This window comes from Lottia gigantea, assembly GCF_000327385.1.
Source record: "Lottia gigantea unplaced genomic scaffold LOTGIsca_2, whole genome shotgun sequence".
NCBI classification, from domain to species: domain Eukaryota; kingdom Metazoa; phylum Mollusca; class Gastropoda; family Lottiidae; genus Lottia; species Lottia gigantea.
The window spans coordinates 88,575-111,680 of NW_008708400.1; the positions used below are offsets into that span (position 1 = coordinate 88,575).

At 31.7% G+C, this 23,106-nt stretch overlaps 1 protein-coding gene across 1 annotated transcript; it reads right to left on the reverse strand.

Moving 5' to 3' along the window:
• LOTGIDRAFT_228176 (hypothetical protein) lies at positions 1-22,943 on the reverse strand (the record flags this gene model as incomplete). Its single annotated transcript, XM_009053112.1, has 46 exons — positions 22,891-22,943; positions 21,725-21,816; positions 21,146-21,336; positions 20,772-20,898; positions 20,519-20,598; positions 19,927-20,098; positions 19,276-19,420; positions 18,835-18,926; positions 18,551-18,664; positions 18,201-18,305; positions 17,531-17,620; positions 17,043-17,207; positions 16,511-16,639; positions 16,137-16,274; positions 15,634-15,657; positions 14,946-14,978; positions 14,556-14,648; positions 13,925-14,035; positions 13,502-13,594; positions 12,911-13,096; positions 12,556-12,647; positions 12,380-12,437; positions 11,959-12,084; positions 11,632-11,768; positions 11,232-11,406; positions 10,900-11,013; positions 10,552-10,680; positions 10,194-10,388; positions 9,791-10,012; positions 9,428-9,532; positions 9,003-9,152; positions 8,401-8,604; positions 7,942-8,077; positions 7,045-7,238; positions 6,540-6,661; positions 5,954-6,127; positions 5,564-5,651; positions 4,900-5,079; positions 3,845-4,032; positions 3,462-3,537; positions 2,762-2,950; positions 2,473-2,610; positions 1,878-2,121; positions 886-1,040; positions 342-434; positions 1-120 (listed from the first exon to the last, which is right to left on the reverse strand). Exons 2-46 carry the CDS (start codon positions 21,779-21,781, stop codon positions 1-3), a joined length of 5,949 nt encoding a protein of 1,982 aa, XP_009051360.1. The 5' UTR covers positions 21,782-21,816; positions 22,891-22,943.
• Positions 22,944-23,106: the final 163 nt, after the last annotated feature.

Genomic DNA, 23,106 nt, shown 5'->3' on the forward strand with positions numbered 1-23,106 from the left:
TCAGTTTTTATTGGATAATTGTTTAATCCTCTCTAATCTCATTTTCAATCCTGTAACATCTACAGCAGACGCAGCTGGCTTTTCATTTTCTTCTTCTTCTGGCTTATAATTGATGTCAGACTGAAATTTATAGGATTTAAAATTAGGACACTAAGTCAATCCACTTTCCAGAAATTATTTTAGAATATATCATCCAAAATTTGTCTTTACTGTACAATATGAAAAGGTGAAAATATATGTGTTAAAATTTAGTTTCCAGCAAAGTTAAGTTATACAACTGATATAATGATTATCATAATTAGTTGTACAACTTAACTTCAGTTGTATCAGATTCTACTTACCACAGTTAATGATTCAGTACTACTACATGTACTACTATTATTACCACTTTCACTTAGTTTTAATGGACGTAAAGGCTGAGGTTTCTCATTTGTCTGAAAAATACAGGCAGAAATAAATATCACTGTACTAGCCACATAATTAGGTGATATATACCAAAACAGCCAATAATGTTGTTACTAAGTGATGTGAAATGTCACGTAATGATGATCACTTGAATATTTCAAACAACATTAGGATAATCCTTCCAACCATTATAGGTCGATCTACAGGTTTTTATTTTAACTCTGAAGATATTGAAGGTGTCACATCATCTTCAGTAGAAAGAGTAATCCATGTTTGATGAATATGAATTCCTTTAATTAAAACGCATACAGGCCAATTTTCAATTTTTTGTCAATAAGAGCTTCCACAAATTATGATATGAAACTATGTTGAAATATAGTCTTTAAATTGGCTGAAACAGCCACATTGAGTTTACATTCATTTATTTCATGATAGGTGAAACACATTATGAGATATTTATAGTTGTTAAAGTAAACATACCTGTTGGCCAGAATTGTCCAAGCCACATTGAGAACGTATAGCTTTTAATCTTTCTAGATAAAAATTAGCTGTACTGTCAGTATTACTACCAGCTATGCCAGCTGCTGTTGAACTATTAGATGTTGTTGTAGCTGTTGAACTAGTTGAAACATCACCTACATAAAAAAATAATAATTAAAATTAGCTGTATTAGAGGTATTATTAATTACACCTGCTGCAGTGAACTATTAGATTTTGTTGTAGCTGTTGAACTAGCTGAAACATCACCTACATAAAAAAAATAATAATTAAAATTAGCTGTATTAGAGGTATTATTAATTACACCTGCTGCAGTGAACTATTAGATTTTGTTGTAGCTGTTCAACTAGCTGAAACATCACCTACATAAAAAAAATAATAATAAAAATTAGCTGTATTAGAGGTATTATTAATTACACCTGCTGCAGTGAACTATTAGATGTTGTTGTAGCTGTTGAACTAGCTGAAACATCACCTACATAAAAAAAATAATAATAAAAATTAGCTGTATTAGAGGTATTATTAATTACACCAGATTCTGATAAACCATTAGATGTTCCTGTAGCCGTTCAACTAGCAGAATCACCTACAGACTAATATAATTAGTATTGTCATCAGTATTCTGCTGGTAAACAATTAGATGTTGTTGTATCTGTTGAACATCACCTATAGTATAAGACAATTAGCTGTATTGTCAGTATTAACTATTAGATGTTGTTGTAGCTGTTGAACTAGCTGAATCACCTATAGATTAATATAATTAGCTGTATTGTCATCAGTATTCTGCTGGTAAACAATTAGATGTTGTTGTATCTGTTGAACATCACCTACAGTATAAGATAATTAGCTGTATTGTCAGTATTAACTATTAGATGTTGTTGTGGCTGTTGAACTACTTGAAAAATCATCTACAAATATAGAATAAAAATTAGCTGTATTTTCCTGAACATCCTCAATTATTTAATATTCTTTACCTGAATTGAACTTCTTGCCTTCTCTTTCTAATTCTATATTTTTTAATCCCCGTTCAACATAATCTTGGAAAAACTGGGAAGTTTTCTTTAAAAATGGCATTAAATCAGCATCAGGATGTTTCTTTTTAAAATCATAAAGATCATTTAATCCTTCCTTCGTATTCTCTTTTGAACCAATCTTCTTAAAGATTTCACCTAATGAGTCTTGAGTTCCTTTAGAGAAGCTAACTCTGGATTTGCTGGGCTGCAATATAATAAAACAAGATCAATTACACTATGATCCCTCAAAGTGTGGATCACACTATAGTGATTACCAGTCGGATGCAAATAATGAAAGTGGCCATGAGTTCCAAATATGAGAGTTGCGTTCGAAACTTATGACTGCTAAGAGCATTAAAGATGGATGAGAGAAGCTGTTACAAAGGAGTTTTTTCCATCTGAAATCTAAGCCTTTCGGTAATTACATTCATGAAACGTGCATCTCTTTTTGAGGGTCCACACAGCATGGCTCATAATGTTTATTTGGAATCATCATTGCTCATTTCTAAATAGTAATAATAAATAATAGATAATAATAATTTGTATTAATCCATACCTTTTGTGGCTTCTCTTCTGTATTCATTTCATCATTTTTAGCATTTGTACTGGCAACATCATTTTTCAATATTTTCTGTAAGTATGCCTCAATTTCTGAATTTTCACTTGAAGATATCAGACTAGTGTGGGTTAAGATCTAAAAACAGAAATACCAATTTACTCTGATAATTTGACAGAAACTTTATTTTTTGGAAATTCTTGCAAGTGATACATTAGTACATTTTCAAAAACAATTTTGTTGTTTAACATATTTATTATAAATGTCTGATTAAAAATTTTTTTTTTACCTTTTTGCCTTTAAGTGTAGCAAGGGAATGTAAAATGGTTTTTATAGTACGTAATGGTAGGTCACTTGATCTCTCTTTCCAACTACTAGACGGGAAGGCTCTTAAAAACTGGTGACAATCCAGTAGAGTTCGTTCTATATTTAACTCATTTATAGTATTAGGTAACATTCTCATTAACCTCCATAGACACTGAAATAATACAGTCATTTTTAATTTTCAACAATATATATATTTTTCAGATCTGATTTTACTTTCTTTTGAATTGACAAAAGCTCAATTCAAGTTGCTGACCAGGGTTCACGAGTGTATACACAATCCATATTGGCCCCCAGTTGGAATGCTTTCCCTGCATGCTGAAAAAATAGTAGGTGCAGATAGAATTTAAAATGGTGGGGAAGGAAATAGATTGGAAAAATGTTGAATGTGACATATCAGTTATTACACCCTTCCATTAGGGGTAGATTTGAAAAGACAGTACCAGTTCAAAACACTCAAATACCATCTTAGTTTTGGAAACAGGGTTATCTTTCCAAACAGGGACCAGAGAGATTTTCTTACGTTTGTATGTGTATAATACAGTTAAAGCTTCTTTTTGCAGCATTTCAATTCCTGTTTGCTATACTGTAGCTCCTGTAATTCCAAGTGGTTTAGGTGGTAATATACCCCTAGAAGTTTTAATTTAAATATAACCCAAACCAACCTTCATAATAAGTTCTAAGAACTTTGGAGTACAAGTTTCACTACCAGCACAATCTTGTAATAAACTAATTAGAGCACTGAAAGAAATGTTTTGAATACACAATCTTCATGTTTAAAAATAGGGTTGACATTCCAATATTTGGCTTTAGGCTTATGAGCAGAGTAACCAAACTCCATGGAATGATACTTATTACACATATGTTAATTCTCATTGAATTATTTATTGTTTATAATGCTCTAGATTAAAACTGCAAAACAAAACATGAGATGAGATTTGATCTATCAGAAAAAATGTGTTTGTTGTTATCATTTCTACAACTAAATCTGAATGGATTTGTAACATATATATCCAAATTAAATTAATCAAATATAAGTATAACTAACCTCATAATATTAGTATAGTCAGCATTTTCTACTATTTTAATCACAGTAACATTAACAGTACGTACAACTTGTGGTCCCTCATCTAAATCCATCAATCTACTATCTAGTAATATAGTCACTAAACTATTTAACGTGTCTTTTAATATATCTTTAGATACTTTCTTAGCTAACTCTTCATGTTGAAATGTCTACAAAATAGTAACACATACTTTAAAATTGGCAAAAAATAACAATAATTTAGCAAAATTAACAAAAAAGTATACGCTTTTAGGATTCAAGAGATTTTATGGTCTTGAATTGTGCATCAGAAACACTGATAGATTCTATTTGCTCCTATTTTCCATCCGACATCCGTAGCTCAATTTCAGATGATGCCGTCACTTTCACAGAAACCACATGTTTCAATTTGCTGACACGATATATTGGTGAATAGATGTATTGTGATACGACATGCCACAAAATGCATATCATATCCACAGGTCGCATATCAATACTTGACGATACCTCTCATTTTATAAAACGTGGGGATTTTTGTAAGTAGGAGAATGGAATCACAAATTGTTCTCACTGACATGACTGAAATTGTTGGTAACTATTTATAAACGATGGACATTAACCTCTCCTATCAACTATATAACCAAATATCACAGTTGTAAAGTTATAATTTTATAAATATTGAAACATTGAAGATAAAATGTGAAATTTTATCCCATGTATCATATTGTGACCCTTGTCTCTCGATAGGAATCGTATTGTGGTGTGATTGGTCACACCAAGTACTAGTATTTGTGGTAGCGATGTTGTAAATCAAGTCTCTTCTGCTAGAAGAGCAATGGGGCAGATTAATGCTATAAGCATCCCAAATAAAAGGGGCAGAAAATCTCATCTGAATGCCTTGAATATTGTCAAACAAAATGTAAAAAATAATTACTAAATAACTAAAAAATATAAATTTAAAGAAACAATAAATATCATTCAATGAGCAAAAAAATACATATGCCGTGCACATTCTGTAATGACATCTAATTAGATATGAAGTAAGTGTTATAACTTACAGCTAATAAAGTACAAAGTAAACATCTATAGAGTCTTATAACATCATCTTTAGATGTACTTTCATCACCCATACAAGTTGAATACACCATTTTAAACTGCATAGATAATAATAAGACTAGTTGATCTACATGTTCTATTAATATCTCACTTCTTTCTTTATCTTTTAACACTTCATCAATCTGAAATATATATTGAAAATCAATTTTGCAATAGAAGTATTAGAGGGATGCACCTTTCTAAATATTTGCTCATAACGTTTCAACACAATTTACAAGACTGGTGTCTGTCTGATGATGTTTCGTGTAAATTGTGTTGAAACATTATTTGCTGTTATGTACAGAAGTATGTTTTATTCCATAATTATTGTTTGTGATATTTACCTTACCAGTTGAAATAGATCACTTCAGATATTCCAAGCACCTGTCAGAACAAAATCCAACCTACAATTCCCTTACAACTTAACAAAAACATGCCATACACTTACCCTAATTAAAATTCTTATTTGACAGATGGCATCATAATATCAGTCATTTCTGAACGTTAAAATATATAAGTAATGCCTTGGAATTTCAAAAACATACTTGTACGTACTTTCAAAAGTGTTGGATGAAATAAAACTAGATATTTTTTTGATATGATCATAGAATAATTGATCATATTTACCTGTGCTAAGGCTTGTATACAAGTATTAATATTTTTATTTGTTATTTGTGATATGACAAATCCAATAGTTGTAGACAAAGGTCGTGGTCTGAAATAGATGTTCATCAAAATGTTTTATATTCATTTTATATAACATGATAATTAAATGATCTGAATTGATATAAATGTATAAATAAGCAACAAAAATAAGTCTCTAACTATACTGCTGGTTTTAACATTCAGCCTATGATTAATACTAGGATTCTTACCCCATTCACCATAACTTTTTCAGCAAACAAGTATTTAGATTCTTTGTTTTGCTCAACAATGAAAGGACAATGAAGAGAGTTCCTAATGATCCTAACTTTAGGTAGAAAAAGCCTTAAAGGTTGAGAAACAATAAAAACTTACTTGACCGTGGTAGTAGGTGTTGGTAATTTCTCATATATATCATCAATATCAACTTGTATTAAATCAGGAGTAGATATATCACTATCATCTATATCAACATCTAAAAACTGTTTCTTATGGGCAGTATGATTAACTTTACCTTGAGCTGTATGTGGTCTCTGTACCACACTTGGTCTGAAAACACAACATTTTCTCCCCTGATTAGTTGTGGCAAAGAATCAGTGGAGCCACGTCAGAAACCCTGATGTCCAAATGCTTTTTAATGTACCAGAATTTCAAACTCACTAAAGTGAGAATGAAACAAATAAAAAGTAACAAAAAAACAGTTTCGTAAAATGTTGTGAAATGTAATAGTCCATTGAGCCTTATGGAGATTAAAATGTACCACTGACTTTTGATACAGTATTGTGGAAGATTACCAGATGATAATTAAATAAGGAATGACTTTTAAAAAGCCTGTCAACTGCATCAAGATTTTCATGGCGAAAGTAAAGATACAATTACATGACATCTGTACACATAAAACATTTTTCAAAGAATTTAAACCAAGTGATCTAATGGAGATGAAAATAAAGTGACATCTTACTGTTGTGGTTGTACAGCTGGTCTCGCTGACTGTGGACGTTCATTGTTTATTTTAGGACCTTTAGGTTTACTAGCAGCTTTCTTTAATCTTTCTTGTAGAAAACTCATATCTTTATCATTTAACTGAAGAGATAATACTAATAGTTAAACTGAACAAATGTTATTTCAAACAAAATTTCATTTTAAAAGATTACGTTTTCCATAATACTACAGGTTGAAAAGCAGTTTGCTATCTCTCTTATTAAATGTTTTATAGGCTTCTATATGCATCATTCCAGTTTTCTGTCTATGGTTCCTGTAACCCTAAGCTTATATGAGGTAGCTATGTCATAAACTGCTTAGTTTTAGTGGAATTGCCAGACAAACAGATCTCAGGCTGAAAATTAGAATGGTGCACATTGATGCTATCAGTGTCCCTGATACACACAAAAAGTAACACGTATCCTGCAAACCAAATTCTTCATCCCTAACTAGAAAACTCTTGCAGCAAAATAAAATTTACTTACATTTCCTACATATTTGAAGACTTGTTCATCAATGAGACCATAAGCTATAACAATGGTATTTAAAGCAGCATTCCGAACAGAGTTATCTCTATCACTAATCTGTGAAGCTATAGATTTCAGTGCTTGTCCTGGTGTAGGCTGACAAATAGCTATACCATAAGAGTCTATCAAACATCCCAATTCTTCTAAACACTCTGGAAAATAATGGATATTATAAATTATTCAACCATTGTAGGATATAAATGACATTATATCATGTATTATGGACTCTCTACAAGAGTTGCTGAGTTCACACATAGCATCATTAGTTGCTGTAGATGGGAGAGATAGCATCCAGTCTTAAATAAAGTTCATGGATTTGAAGAGTTTGAGGCTAAAGTAAACGAGAAAGCAGTATTTTCCATTTGTAGATGACATAAACTGGATCCAAGTTGTATTCGCTTATCGCTACACTAAAAACAGGCATGGCCTAAATCTATGGTCAAAGTATTGGCTGCAGGATTTGGTGAGACATAGTCTATTTAGTGTTTAGTACTAGGAACCCAAATGGTGTTACTATAGTGTATGACATGAATTTCGTCCAATTATTGCCAAGTTGAGAATAGCTCTGAACTATTCCTTTAGGGCTGACCAGTTTACAGATGAAAATGGATTGAGCAATTCTATAAATACATTAAGCACCAAAATTCTAAGGGACAAACGAATAAAAAGGATCCAACTTGAAGCAAAGTTGTTTTCCTTGTAAACAATGTAATTTTGTAATGCAAATTAGATAAGCACTATTTGTGTATTAAGATGGTAACATCTAAGTTATGACTGTAATGGAATGATAAATACACCAATTATAACACAATCATAGTAAGAAGATTGAAACTTATATGTGAAAAATCAACTTACCTGCCCTCTGTTTCGAGTTTTTAGATTTTAAACCATCAATAAGATGTGTAAACATTTTACTGGCTGGATAAACTTGACACAATAATTTAAATATTTGTCGAACATCACGTCTTACATTGTCTTTAGAATCACCAACCTATTAAACATAGATACTGAGAATAAGTGGATGGTTTATTGACATTCGCTGTGCATAAAATAGTTAGTCAGAATTATGAACATTGTATAAATATATAAACCTCTTTATAATCTCTATACTGTCATAGATATCTTGTAGCAAATGTCCATGAAAGCAAAACTCTTATGAGTTGATACATCTTAATCTAAGACTTCATCTCCTAGGTGTGAAGCACCATTTGTTGAAAACCAATGGCTGTATTTGAATAACTTTGTTAACAAAGTTTCTGTGGAGAGAGGATCTCCACCCTATATTTCTGGATTATGCAGAATAACTGTACCTACCTTAATGATAAGATAAGGTATAAAAGCAGCAGCCTCTAGATCATGTAGATGATAATCTATATCAGCTAACATTACAAATAAATCTTGAAGATATCCTAGTGCTTTATTTAACATACTAGGATTGGTATCATAGAACCTTAATGTATACCACTTCAATATCAAATCTAAATTTGCCAGGGTTTCATCTTGAAGGTTTTCTAGGTTCTGAAAAAAAAAAGAAAACATTTTAGAAATTTTGCACAAGAAACACAAAAATTTACAAGACTTCTCTATCTTGCCTTTTGGTTGTCAAAATCCATCTGAACTCAAAGAACAAAGATAGATAAAGAGGAGGATTTGTTCAAGGTCTTGTGATTAAGGAGTAGGTGGAGTTATTCTTTTTTGAGCAGACACCAAGTGACAAGAATAAATATGTTTCTGACATAATGTCCACTGTCGGGACAACTAGTTTGAAAACACCTACATTTTGGAGTACATATGCATGGAGCATGACATGTTTTTCCTCTGAAACACCTCACATCATTCTGCAAATATGTTTGTCAACAGCAAACAATGTCACTACCCAACTGTCCAACTAGTACCGAATAATTTGATTTACAAACCTTTGACAATAGTTCAATAGCCTTGATATGAAATTTAAAATCTTTATGAAACAGATGCCCCATGATGGTTTTGTTAAAATTCTTCTCCATTTGTAGATTTAATTGTTCAATAATTTCTGGTCTAATTTCTGTGAAATTCCACTTAAGAACCTAAAATAAATATCATATTTGCTCTTTGACAGGAAATTGTCTTAGTCTCACAATCCCTACATGCTTGACCACTTCTAATAGAAAGCAATAAATGAATTGACTGGTCAACATTTTCATCTGTTCTCTTATCAATTTCCAATTCTTGAGAAATACTTCACATTTACAACTTTAAGCACACAAGACCATTGGCAATTATTGAAAAATCTTTTCTTTGAAACACCAATAATTCAAAAAAACAATAATGAAGAAAACAGTGAAGGTAGAAAGGTTAATACCTTGAGATTTCTCTCCTCTTTAAACCTTTGTTCTTTAGGAACTGTTACAGTCATGATAGGACTTAAATCTTCTTCTTCTTTCTTTTTATTAGATGCTGCTGGTGCCTACAATTATTGAATAACCAATGTTGTAAGTTTGAGAAATCTTGCCCATAACAGGTAAATAATATGTGAATATAGGCAACATTTGAAAAAGGTCATCTTTATTGCTTAAAATTCATTGTCTGAATGAAGCTATTTGGATAACATGAATCCCAGTTCCATGTATTTATTGATAAGGGAGTATGGTGATTATCTTGGCTAGGAAGACTTGCATGTACAGCAATAACAAATCCATGTCAACTTGGCAACAAGGTTAATTACCTTTGCTTTTCCTTTGCCAACAACTTTCTTTGATGCTTGTTCTTTTTTAGTTTCCTTTGCAGGTGCAGGTTCGTCATCTTCAATATCATCAAATCTTGAATTTGGCTGACTAGCTTGTGTGGGGGCTGCAGCCGGAGCAGATTTTTTACTTTTAGGTGCTTTAGCTGGTAGATTACCTCTGGCTTTCTCCAAAATAGCCATAATTTGATCTTTGGATGCAGGCTGAAATGAGATATTAATTATAATGAATCAAAACAGTCAAATTCAGTCTGATGGATATAGAATTTACACCAAACATCTCATCCTGTCTGCAATACTGTTCAACATCAACACTGTAGAAGAAACAGTACCAAAAAGTAATATTTTTTCATCAAACATGCCCTTTAATGAAACAAATAGTTACCTTTAACTTTGAGGAGGCCTTTAAGAAGCTGTCATAACCTGTATGGATCATAAATGGTACCAGAGCATCTTGTGCTTTCTTTCTGACATCTCCATTTCTGTCTTCTAAACAAGCTAAGACATTTGGTATACAACCTCGGATTTCAGTGGGTAAAACCCTGTGTGTTGGTAGTTTCTCACATAACCATGATAATAGCTAGAATAAAATGGTATAAATATATTGCTGCATGAAAGTCCAGTGAAAAAGTATCGACATCAATTTAAGTGCCACAGAGATATCATACTGAGTAGATGTTTTTCAGTATTATAAAAGTTAATTATCAAATCTTAACATTTCAAATTACAACAAAGATACTTACCTCTGTTCTTAAATTGGGATTCTCTACTTTCAGAGCATCACTTAAAGCTTCAGACTCTACTAAAGGTGTTAATGTAGTTTGATCTATCCACACATTGAGGGCATTGGTAGCAGCAGTTCTTACTTGTGGCTGGAAAAATATGACAATAAATGATAATATGCATTCTCAGAACACGTGTTCCTACAATACTAATGCATAGAATTATTCAAAACTATTTTCTACCATTAGCATAGTAATCAGCCTTTTCTCTGAATTCAAAACCAAACAACCAAAATGCAAGACAGAAGGTTTAGGTATCAAGGTTTCAGAACTTCTAATGATAAATATATTAAAATATACCAAAATTACCTTAGTATCTCCCATACAAGATATCAATCCTGGGGCAATAACTCTTACATGATTTTTACAATGTGGACCCATAGCAGTGCCTAAAGTCTGACAGATACCAATTGTAGTGTTAACCTGAAACAAAATATAAGATAAACTTTTCATTCATTAATATAACCAAAAAAGAGAAAAGTAGAGAAGATTTTGACTTTTTATCTTCATCCATTATTGGAACCAAAAATGCTTCACTAATAAATAAGACCTGGGCCAGTGCTTTTTTTGAAAATACTATTCTAATTGTGTACAGAATGAGGTCTTAAAGTCAATATAAATTGTTTAAACTTTCTACTTACCATAATTTTATTGGAATCTGCTAATCTTAATTTCAACGAATCTGGTAAAGTGCCAATATTAGCTGTTATAAATTTAGCTTCATTTAGTATAGCTGTTACTTTAGATAAAGCTTCTCCTCTTTCTTTCCAATTCTTATCAGCCATTTGTTCCAGTAACTCTGGAGTAATTTTCTCTCTGTAAACAAAAAGAAAAGAAAGTTTTCAAGAAATATGATTTTATGGCAGTTAAGAGACAAGAAGTCTCATTTGGTCCTGAATTTAAGTGTGAATCTTAATAAACACACTGTCAAAGATTCAGTTCTTGTTATAGTGGATCTATAAAAACTAAATTAAAGTTTTGGAATTGGGCTTGGCTAAAGGCTCAAAGAAAAATAAAAACAATTTTTGATTGCAGGCTTACATTATATCAGTTCTGGGCACTAAATCTTCAATAGCAACTTCTTGAGCTTCTTCCTTCTCTTCATCATCCTCATCACCATCTCCACTTCCAGCTGGTGACAGTCCTCGAGTTGGTGGATTGGGTTTCTGATCTTTAACCTACAAAAATTTTCCACTGGGGTAAACTCATATTGAATTTTTTGTGGGCAATTTTGTGAATACAATTTCAATTAGCAAAATAAAAATTTGTAATATCAAAGACAATGAGGTCTGTTAAGTGGAGTTTAAAAAAGCAATAGCTTTTTCCCCAAGATCATATTCATATGAAGTTTGTATTTAAAAAAATTACCTTCTCAAATTCAGCATCTATTTGCTGCAGTAAAGCTGGTTTTTCACTTTCAAAGAATGTACGTAATGTACTACCCATGTACATATATACAACACCTAATAATGATATAGCTGAGGTTCTGACAGCCTGAAAAGATTGAAACATTAACAATATTGAGTCACTTCATCAATAATAACTTCTTTTTTGCAATGGACAACTTGCTTTGTAAATCATTTCATAAATATTGATACATAAATATAGATACAATTCTTACTCATATATTTTGTCATCTCATGCACTTTTTTTAATAATTGGGACAAGTATATGTGTAGTGATTTGAATGCAAAAGATAATTAGTATTTCCATACATTGCACTACATACATTGCAATAATCCAAGCTGATCAAATGAGTAAAAGATTATAAAATTTCACTTTTACTTACAGGATTGGTAGCAGCAAATGCCTTCTTGATAGTTTCTAACATTGGTTTGATGTTGATTCTAAAATACAATGAAAGAAAATTAAGTTACACTGAAATAAAGACTGAACAGTAAAAAATACAATTGGTATTTTGATGAAAAAGAATCTAAATATTGATAATAAAGGTTAAACACTTACTTGAGACCAAACTCTTTAACTGACAAGGCTAACCAATTTAAAGCTTCAGATTGATTTTTGGGGTTTTTCTGAGTGAAGGCTAGTTTCACAACCTAGAAGAAGAGATACAACAGATATCTAATAGCTCTGTATGGACATTTCCAATGATAGTTGTCAATACAACAAACTAAACAAAAAGATTCTGTATAGATTTGACTGAATTTGCATGATATTGATTTATTTTTTAAGCTTACCACGCTCATCATTTACCAAAAACAAATTAGAATCATTTTCTACCCTATTATCACAACTTGATTTGACTTTTGGATACTGGCAAATAATAATAAAATAAACTGAAAATATACCAACAACATACCTCTTGGCTAACATAATCTAATCCAATGGCTTCAGCGATACAACTCAATGCTTCTTGTGCTGCTCCACCATTTTTAACATCCCCTATTTTATCTACTATTTCACTTAAACAAAACTCAGCGGATCGCTTACTAAATACACTGTTTTTGGCAAGATGAGCTATTAATTCCAATCTTAATTTCAACACCTAAACAAAAATGTATTGTCATCAATAAAATATTAAAGATTTAAGATACAGCAATACTGTTCGTGTATGATAATATTCAAGTTATATCATATGTTGTATTCACTTATAAATAATAAGAAATTGTAGCTATAGCATAAAACATAAAAGGGATAGCTCCCACAAGAGAATGAGACTCTCTTGCAGGAGTTACATCATTTCCCGGTTAACTCTTTTTGGAATTGCAGGAAACACAGGCATTGGACGAAGAATTGGAATATCACAAGTAGAAGTCAAAGGTGTCTCCCAGATACACATAAAAAGGCTAGAAAACCTCTTTACAATCCTGTTAATAAAGTCTATAGATTGAGAATGTACGAGAAAGGTGGAAAATTTATCAAAGTATATGTTATTAAAGACTGCTTATACCTGAAAATTGGTATCTTTGAGACCTGGTTTTCTATCAATAACTCTCACACAAACTTGACAAGGTATATCATCTCTAGCAAGACCCTTTACCACCTAGAAATAAACACGAAACAGAGCTTTACACAATATGAGAACACCTTCTTAAATATGTATAACATGCCACTAATGCTACTCTAAGACTGACTTGATCAACTTGGCTTTCATTTAAAGAGATCAAGCATATGTAAATGATATATTTACTGACAACCTTATAATCGTTGAGAGCTAAAAGTCTGGTTTGCCACACATAAAATATTATTTTTTAAAATAAAATGAATATTTATTTTCTGGGTGTGCTCTCTCTTCAGGACAATAACATTCCCATAGCTAATAATTCTGTATATATCAAAATCATGGTGAAGAATTTCATCAAAGTGAATTTACCTGTGTCATCTTCTCCATACCAGCTAACCTTTCCTTCCAGTTAGAACTGGTTAAACTAGCTAGTGTATCACCTGGTAAAAGAGCAGCTGCCTTCTCTTCTAATGCTTCATCCTGTAGATATGAAATCAAATATTACATGTAATGCGGTGGAGGAAAATTTGGCTTGGACATTAGCTGAAAATCATATTTTCTTTTTTTTTCAATTTCAAGGCATCTGTTTTCTTCACAATGGTGGGGCTTGATTGAACAGGTTCTGTCTGTTCTAATTCTGCCCTCAATCGAACAGAATGAAAGCAAATATAATGTCACATTAAAATTATTTTCCCATCTATTTCCTTCTCCACCATTTTGAATTCTGTCTGCACCTACTATTTTTTCAGCAAACTTAGAATGCGTTCTGAACTCTGTTCCATCTTGCTTTATTCAACGTTCAGTTGATTCCATAAATTCTGAACGTGCAGAACTCACCAATCGAACGGTTCCCTGTGTTGCACACGGGGCATTATGTTTTAACCCCTATCAATTTACACAATCTTAAGTCAGCTTCTTCATTGTGAAAAGTGGTTTGGTTCTACTCGCAAACACTAAAAAATGAAAATTAACATTGAAAGTAAAAAAAAATAAGGCTTACAGAAAGAGCATTTTCTACAACTTCTTCTTTACTACTGCCTTTTTTACCAGCTTTACCACCCTTACCACCTGCTGCTGGCTTCTTTTTACCACCCTACAAAATTAACAAAGCCATCTTAAATTTTTAATCTCTTTTTGGAGAAAAAAAAACCTGTTCTACCAATTGGATAATCATCTTGAACTGCTTTGTAGGTTTTTCCTTATAGTCATCTAAAGCCATGCCTTGTTATTCATTTTTACAAAAGATTTTTGTTTTAGTGAGTTGGCCTAACATCTGATGTGGAGAATGACATCTGCAAACCCTCATCCCCTTTAACTATCAACTAACGACATATAAATTCACATTAATTATGATAAGTAAAGAGTATAGAATGGGTATTTTCACACTTACTGGTTTGACAACTTTAGCACTGGAACTTTCAGGCTGGTGGAAGAGAGACAGATATAGGGTGAAACATTTAAAAATAAAACAATATCTAATTTTGTGCTGTTTTTTTTTTTCAAGCAAATGACAAGCATAGTTTTAGATTTCTCTACCCTTATACAGCTTCCTTGTCTTACTTTTAAGATGAAAGTTCGCAAAAGAAAACTAAAACTCTGCTTGTAACTAGCGTAAACATGATAGTTCTGAGTGCTTAGTAATCTATCAAACCCACACATTACATTACATTTAGTGACAAGAATAGATTAAGAAACTAAACACTGGAACATAGTATGGTACTTATCTAAAAATAAATAGTTTTACTAATTCTGTTAAAGGAATATTACCGCTTAGAATGGGCATAAAATTCATCAAATTACCAGGTGCCAAGAACAGAATCTCTATATAAGACAATATATCTATTAAACTCAATTATTATTCAAAATTACTTAGTTTAATGAAATATTACTTAAACAGTTCTTTGGATTTAATTGATTATGTGTTGTATAGTTATGACACCAAGTATTTGGTCATCCTACGAGGTAGTTACTCTTAAGTCTGGGTAATGACAACATATCCTTATAAATATAAATTGATTAAGATCCATTGCTTTTAAGAGCTCATAGGTCAATAATGACCAAAAAAAATTGAAACCTACCGCTGATGGCTTGGCTTCTGGTTGCTGTAAACAACAGTGGACATAAATAAATAAAACAAACAATAAATAACTAAATAAAAGGTGAAAGTGCTACACAACACAATATTGAAATATATTTATAAAACAAACCCTGTATCCTCTAGACTGATTTAGAACAAAGAAATTAATTCAAATCATTGTTATAATTGTTCAGAAATTCTGAATCAGAATGAAACATATCTCAATATTTTAAAAGCTCTTAATCAGTGTTTCCTTATTTTGTTAATTTTTACCATACAGCCTAGACTGGAAAGTTAACCTGCCTTATAAACACAGGTAACAAAAGATGTCTTCTTATCCATTAGGGAACATCAGAAATATTTATGCATACTTAGTGATTCATCTAGTTCCTCAAGGATTTGTCAGGCGATATGATAAAGTTTCCAGTCTAACATGGATTTTTGACATAATCATGTCTAATTGATACACACTTATGTAAAATAGGAAAATTCATAAAGAAATACCTTGGCAGCAGCTGCTTTAGGTTTAACAATTTTAGGACCAGAAGGTGCAGAAGCTGTTCCTCCTCCTGCTGCAGCTGAACCTCCTCTAGGTTCACCTTTAGCATTCAATAAAACAGCATTAGTACAGCATTCTTGAATCTGCAAAATTCATCAAATTATCTTAAGCGATAATGTTTTCTACTTTTCAAATTCTAACAAACAAAATGCTACATATTCATATCTTCTATGTATCAAAGAAAAATAAGACAAAAGAGTGGTAGTTAATAGCTTATAATTGTTGTTTGAATTCTCCTCAAGGTAAAAAAACTTCTGATAGCATGGTCAGACAATTATCCAGATAAAAAACTGTTATTAAGTAATAATGTATAAGTTACCTTAGCCATTTTAATATTATCAACATCATTTAAGAATGGTGTTATATTTTTCTCTGTTACAACTTTCATGGCAGTACCAAGCGCTTGAAATGAGGCTTCACGTACTTCACCAGTTGTGTCATTGACAGTCTAAAACAGAAATTCAACAGAAATATATACATAGATAAAATATCAATAAAAAAAAATATTCAACTTTTACTTTCTGGACAACTTCACCATGCAGCATGCAATGAAAGAAGGAATCTAAAAAGTTTCAGAATTTTGTCAGAAAATAAAAGAAGCAAGTGATATTTTACAATCCTTATCTTCTAAGACTAATACTAGAAGTGCCAAATTATTGTAAAGATGTCTGCATCATCAAGAATTCAATATATAATATCAACTAGCTCATAAATGAGTCTTGTATTGACTGTAACAACAAAAAAAAGGTGAAATGTCAAAAGAGTTCATAGCGACATGGATCAATCTACCCCAAGAAAAAAAGACAAAATGTTGATTTCACATTAAAAACCATCTATTGGTAGAAACATACCTTAAGTAGGCTTGTACAAAACATCTTTAACATTTTCTTAGGTAGACTAGATTGAGTACAGCGTTGAAAACAGCGACCCAGAAATAAGGCTGTTTCTGCTCTAATTTGTGGGTTTTTATTTTCTAATGCAGCAACACAATCTTCAGAGATATTCTCTAATGTTGTCTGAAAAAAATTATTACATAAATTCACAAATCAGCAAATATAAATGAAATGATTATATTTTGCATCATTTAATTATTGATAGTGATAGTGACATTATCAAACACTTAGTTTTAGTGAAATTGCAGGAACTACAAGAGTCTGATTGAAAATTGGAATGGTGCAAATTGGTGCTAACAGTCTCTCCAATACTTAATTTTTTAGAAAACCCATTTACAAACCCATTAATCCCACTGTGCCTCTGATTACTCAAGAACCATATAACTTTTAATGTCAACATGTTAAGCTTGATCAACTGCTCTAAAACATGAAAAGACAAGACTTACTGTTTGATATACAGCATCACTGGCCTCTCTTAATGCTGTTACTACAGCTGGTTTCTTTTCTTTAAATTTATCTATTATAGTTGACATACTCTAATAAAATAAAAAATATATTTCAGTCAGCTAAACAAGCACACGCACAAATCAAAAATATTAAGTTTTCAATTCCATCACAATGATTACTGATGTCAACTCGTCATACCTTTATAAGGAGTTAAAAATATAACATTATTAAGAAGCTAGTGTTTTTTTGCCTACTATGAACAAGTCTCGTCATATAAACAAGATAGTAAAGAAAAGACAAATTATTCTGAAAACCGTTTTCTAAATTGAACCTTATACACCCCTCGTTTGGAACACATCAAATGCATTCATAACACAAATTACATCATCTATTGAAAAGATGGCAGCATCATATGAAGGGATAGCCTATGAGCACTCGATTAAGAGCAAGAAAATTATCTAAGAAACGACATATTTCAGAAATGTGTGAGGGAAAACTTCATTTTAAGAATTATTAAATAGCTTAATCAATTATGATTTTAATGATGTTAAGTGGGAATGGAGAAAGAGGCATTAAAGACATCAAATAGAAATTTTATGCAGTGACACAATTTGGCCTTTTTTGTTTGCGTTATGAGTCTTATATTCTTATCATTGATCAAATACTTACATTGCCTGCATATGGTGAAAATTTCTTCCTCAAACCAACAGCTATTCCTTTTAAACATTTTCCTGCTAAAGCAACTAACATTACATTGGTATCTTTAGCTATAACCTAGAACATACATCAAATCATGTGACTTGTAATCATTAAAATATCTATTATACAACTCATTCAAATGAAAATTTATGCAATATTTTCTAACATGTTTTTGAAAGAATGACAATGACCTATACTTTGGGAGATAGTAGCTAAAAAACTAAAAAGACAGCTGAGCTGTCAATGGGTACAGATAATAAATCTTTGAAACATATTAAAAAAATAAAAATATGGATGTTTCTCAGGGTAAATAAACCTACCTTTAAAACACACTTTATCAAAGGAGCAAAATCACCATTTTCAATTTTTGGATTTTCTGTCAATTTTTGTAAAGCCTCTAGAGCTTCCTTTCTTTCTTGCCATTTTTTCGCTTCCTGTTAAATAAAATTTTAAATTTAAATGGATGGGTAAGCTCAAGCAGTCAGCATCATATAGTCTGGAATGAGGGGAATTTTGACCAGACACCAGTCCTTTAGCAGTGAACTGTTTCACCTGGTCAGACTGGGGTATCTGTGGCAATATAATTCAAGATTGACATACTTACTATCTTATCATAGAAGTCTTTAGGTAATAGTGCTAGAATATCTACAGCTTCTATTAATTCATAAGCATCTATTTCTTCAGAAGCACCATCATCTAGAAATAAATTTTCAACACACAAGGTAAGATGCTTTTCCAAATTGCACAATGATAATAATTATGCTTTATAAGTTTCATACCGAAGGAACCATCAAAATTTCCTTTTTTAATAATGGATAATCATGATATTCTACTAAAGGAAGGATCAAAATTTTTCATTGATAATCAATACTTATCATGGCTTACTACCATAGAAAAATGGTTTCCTACAACAGGAATGATCAAAATTTCTCAAGAACAATCAAAACTTTTCACAAAAATTCTTAGATCATGCCACAAGAAAAATTGAAATTTGAAACTACCCTGGTCTAAACCAGCTAAACCTGACATTGAAAGATATACTGACCTTCTGCATCACCACCACCACCAGCCTCTTCATTTAGAGCTTCTTCCTCCATTTTAGCTTTTAAATCCTGTTGAGATCGCAAAAATCTGGCTTGTTTGGCTTTTTCTGAAGGTAATTTTTCAAATTCTGTTTCTAATTCTTGTACCTGAATGTTAGAATACAACAAACATGTCATAAAGCTTCTCAACAAAAACATAAATTGTGTGCTTAGTCTGACATCTGAAGACCTTGAATTCATCCTCTGTCATCATTATTCCAGTTGACGAGTTGAAAAGGACCACTAATTTGAGGTTAGCAGTATGTGGTTGAAAAAACCTTGAGAACTTATGTTGGAAGAGTAAATTTTTCTTTCTTTGATTTCCTTTATAGCATTTTCAATGCACATTATGAATATTAATTTTAAAGGGATTGTAAAGAGGTTTTCTAAATTTTTTATGTATTTTGAGGACACCGATAGCATCAATTTGCACCATTCCAATTTTCAATCAGACTTTTATGGTTCCTGCAATTCTACTAAAACTTAGAGTTTGATGTTGTTTTGACACTCATTTTTATGATATTGCAGCAACCACAGACGCCTGACTGAAAATTGGAATGGCGTAAAACACATATAATACTTAGAAATCCCTTTCACTTAAAATGTCACTTTACCTGAACTGGTTTAAAATGTGTCATTTGAGGTTTTAAAGCAGCACCAATCCAACGATATAACTCAATACATAATAATTTAGTCTCTTCTCGTACACTTTTATCTCTATCTTCTAATAACTTTGGTAAAACTTTAATTATTGGTTTAACTGTAATAATCTTGGTACCAAAATCTCTACAATATACATATATTGTTCAATTATACCCACTTACAGCAGCAGTCAAAATACTGTACAAATTGTAAAAGACCTATATGATTTCAATTAAAGATCGCTCAGTCTATCAAGCCCTAGACAATGTTCGCAAGTACATTCAAAAAATCAAAAGAATCAATAGAGAATTGTAGTCTGTAGAGTGAGCACGGGCCAAAAAAGTGAGAAAAATAAGAACGCGAAACCTCTCAAGAAAATTATCAGATCATCACCAAATTCAAAAGTGCACATCAAAAGAATCCTTGGAGAATTGTAGCCTGTAGAGTGAGCACGAGGTAAATGTGAACAGACGGACGGACGGACAGGTGCAACTACAATATATGCCCATACTTATGTGTGGGCGTATAAAAAATGTTAACTTGATAAACCTTAGTAATAGGTACCTTAAAGCAATACGAAGAGCTGTGATACATCCAACTACTATTTTTGGTTGTTTATTCTCTAAACCAGCCATTAGTGCTTCCTGAAAACATAGTTTATCAAGTTTATATATAACGAAAATATACCCATAATACCCCCATACACAGGAATAATACATTCTAAATATTTGCTTGAGCACTGCATTAACTCAAGGTTTGGTCAAGGCCATAATTATGAAACATCTGAGTAATGTATATGATCAATATTAAAGTTTACCTGTACAGCTTCTTGTTTTTCAATTTCAACATACATCATAATTGTTTCCATAGCTTTATCTTTAGTTTTTTGTTTACTGGCATTTAAACATTTAGTTACAATACCATTCATAACATCAGCACAAGATCTAAATTTACAATATGACAATCAAAGAAAGAAAGAAAGATTCAATTTTTACATGAAACAATAAACCAATACCTCAACAGATGAAAATCCAACAGTATTGCTTTGGCAAATTATTCACATTGCACACTGTATAGCATTGACTATCTTGTTATCCTAGATGAGGTGTATAAAGTAAAACCTTTTATTCAAACATCATTCATTTCAGAAGTGATATTTCAGTAAACTGTAATGGTATTGAGAAAGCTCACCTTCCAGCTGTATGAGAATTTGTAACAAACAACAATACAGCATCTAATGCTTTCTCTTGAGCAACAGCATTGCTGTCAATAACAAACTTCCTCATCAATCCACCATATTTACCAAATTCTGGACTCTTTTCCTCTAAACCTTTAAATAATTTGGTAGCTTCTTCATACCCAGCCAATCTTGCCTTCCAAACCTTATAAAACATAATAGCAATTTACATCGACATTAAAAGACAAATATCATCTAGTTATTGAGACTTTCAAATAACAAAATTGACAATATCTGAAAAAAAAAACCAGCTTTCTCCATATAGGTAAGCTAAAGAACAGTGCCTTGTATGAATTAAGTATAAAGTAAGCTTAGGCTTCTGTTTAACGCATGAAAATCTTTACAACAGAGTAAAAGAGCCTTATTTTGAATTGACAATAGCACATCCTTTATTGTAAATGGTAAGTTTATGAGTCAGATAAGTACAAAATACATATCCAAGACAACTGGTTTGAAAAAAAAAAATAATCTTAAAGCATCTATTTGTGCAGGACTTTAAAAGCATTTCTGGACAGCTATGAATACAAACAAACCTTATGTTGAACTTTTTCATCTGTTGGCAATTTCATCCATTCTGAATCATCTCCCATTCTCACTATTTATCTATTTCAACTACTTACTAAACCTATAAATAGGAAACAAAATGATATTCACATAATATTTCTCTTTGATTTCAATGTATTCTTAGTAAGCAATAATGATTGAGAAGTGTGGAAACAGATTAGAAAAGTAGAGCTATGGATTTTTTCATATAACTATAAGAAACAGTTTAATTTGATGGTTTTACACTAAGGTGTCTAAATCATTTACGGGTAATTGCTAGATTCATCTGACCCGACTGTGGCAGAAACGTATTTGGAGTGGAATGGTCGCCTGCAGGAACTTTTTCCTAAAAGATTTCTCTGCAATTACGGTACCGATACACTAAATTCATGGTACCAGTATAAGATAACTGGTATAAGCTTAATAATTCTGTTGGTGAAAGTGGTTCTAAAAACACTTTATGTTATCAAAATAATGAGAGCGCTCTATGGCCTATTACCAGGCCTAATGGTACCAGTATTGTTTAAGATTAATGATGTGTTATTTATCTGAATAATTTGAGACAGTAAAGTCTTATCTTATTATTCTGGTCATTAATCATCATTAGGCCTAAACCAGTTAACAATTTTTACAAGCTTGAGCAAATACACCTATATATCTTTACCATGCGAAATCAGCCTACAGTACCATGATTATTAGACAAAGATTGTACATGTATAATCTTAACAGAATCTATAAGAGATTAGGTTGATTGAAAGTAACAATAACAAGTTAAGACATTACTATTCAACAATCAGACTTGGTGGTAGATGGTAGGCCGTAGGCCTTCTCCGCTGCCACTGAGAGTGGAATGTCTAGCAATCGATGCATTGTCATTCAAAGGTTTGATTGGTAGTTTACATATATATGCCTGTAATAATGATACTGTTACAGTGTGTAAATACACTTCCAACAATGAGGGGCTGAATTCATGTTTCAGTTGTTCACCTGTCATGAACATGAACTTGTTTACAATTTACAACTTGTTGAGTTAGTCATGGCATAAAAATGACAAGTTTTTGATCATATTTCCAAGCCCATGGCAAAAGCTCAGAAGACAATTTCTTACAGGGAACAGCAGATAGTTTGATTTTTCGGAAAATCACTCTTTTTGTACCTGAAATCAAATTTAAAGGATATATGACTTCATTTCAGACAGGTCTGTGTATTTTTTGAATATTATTTACTTCGACGACAGGATTGGTCAGTAGAATTGAAATGGCCGCCGCCTAGTGTCAAAATTTGAAACTATTCAGTCAAATCGTCCATAAGTTTAAGACGTGTCGCTCAATGCTCTTTGAGTCATTGGGTTTTTGTCTAAAGACTTATCGAA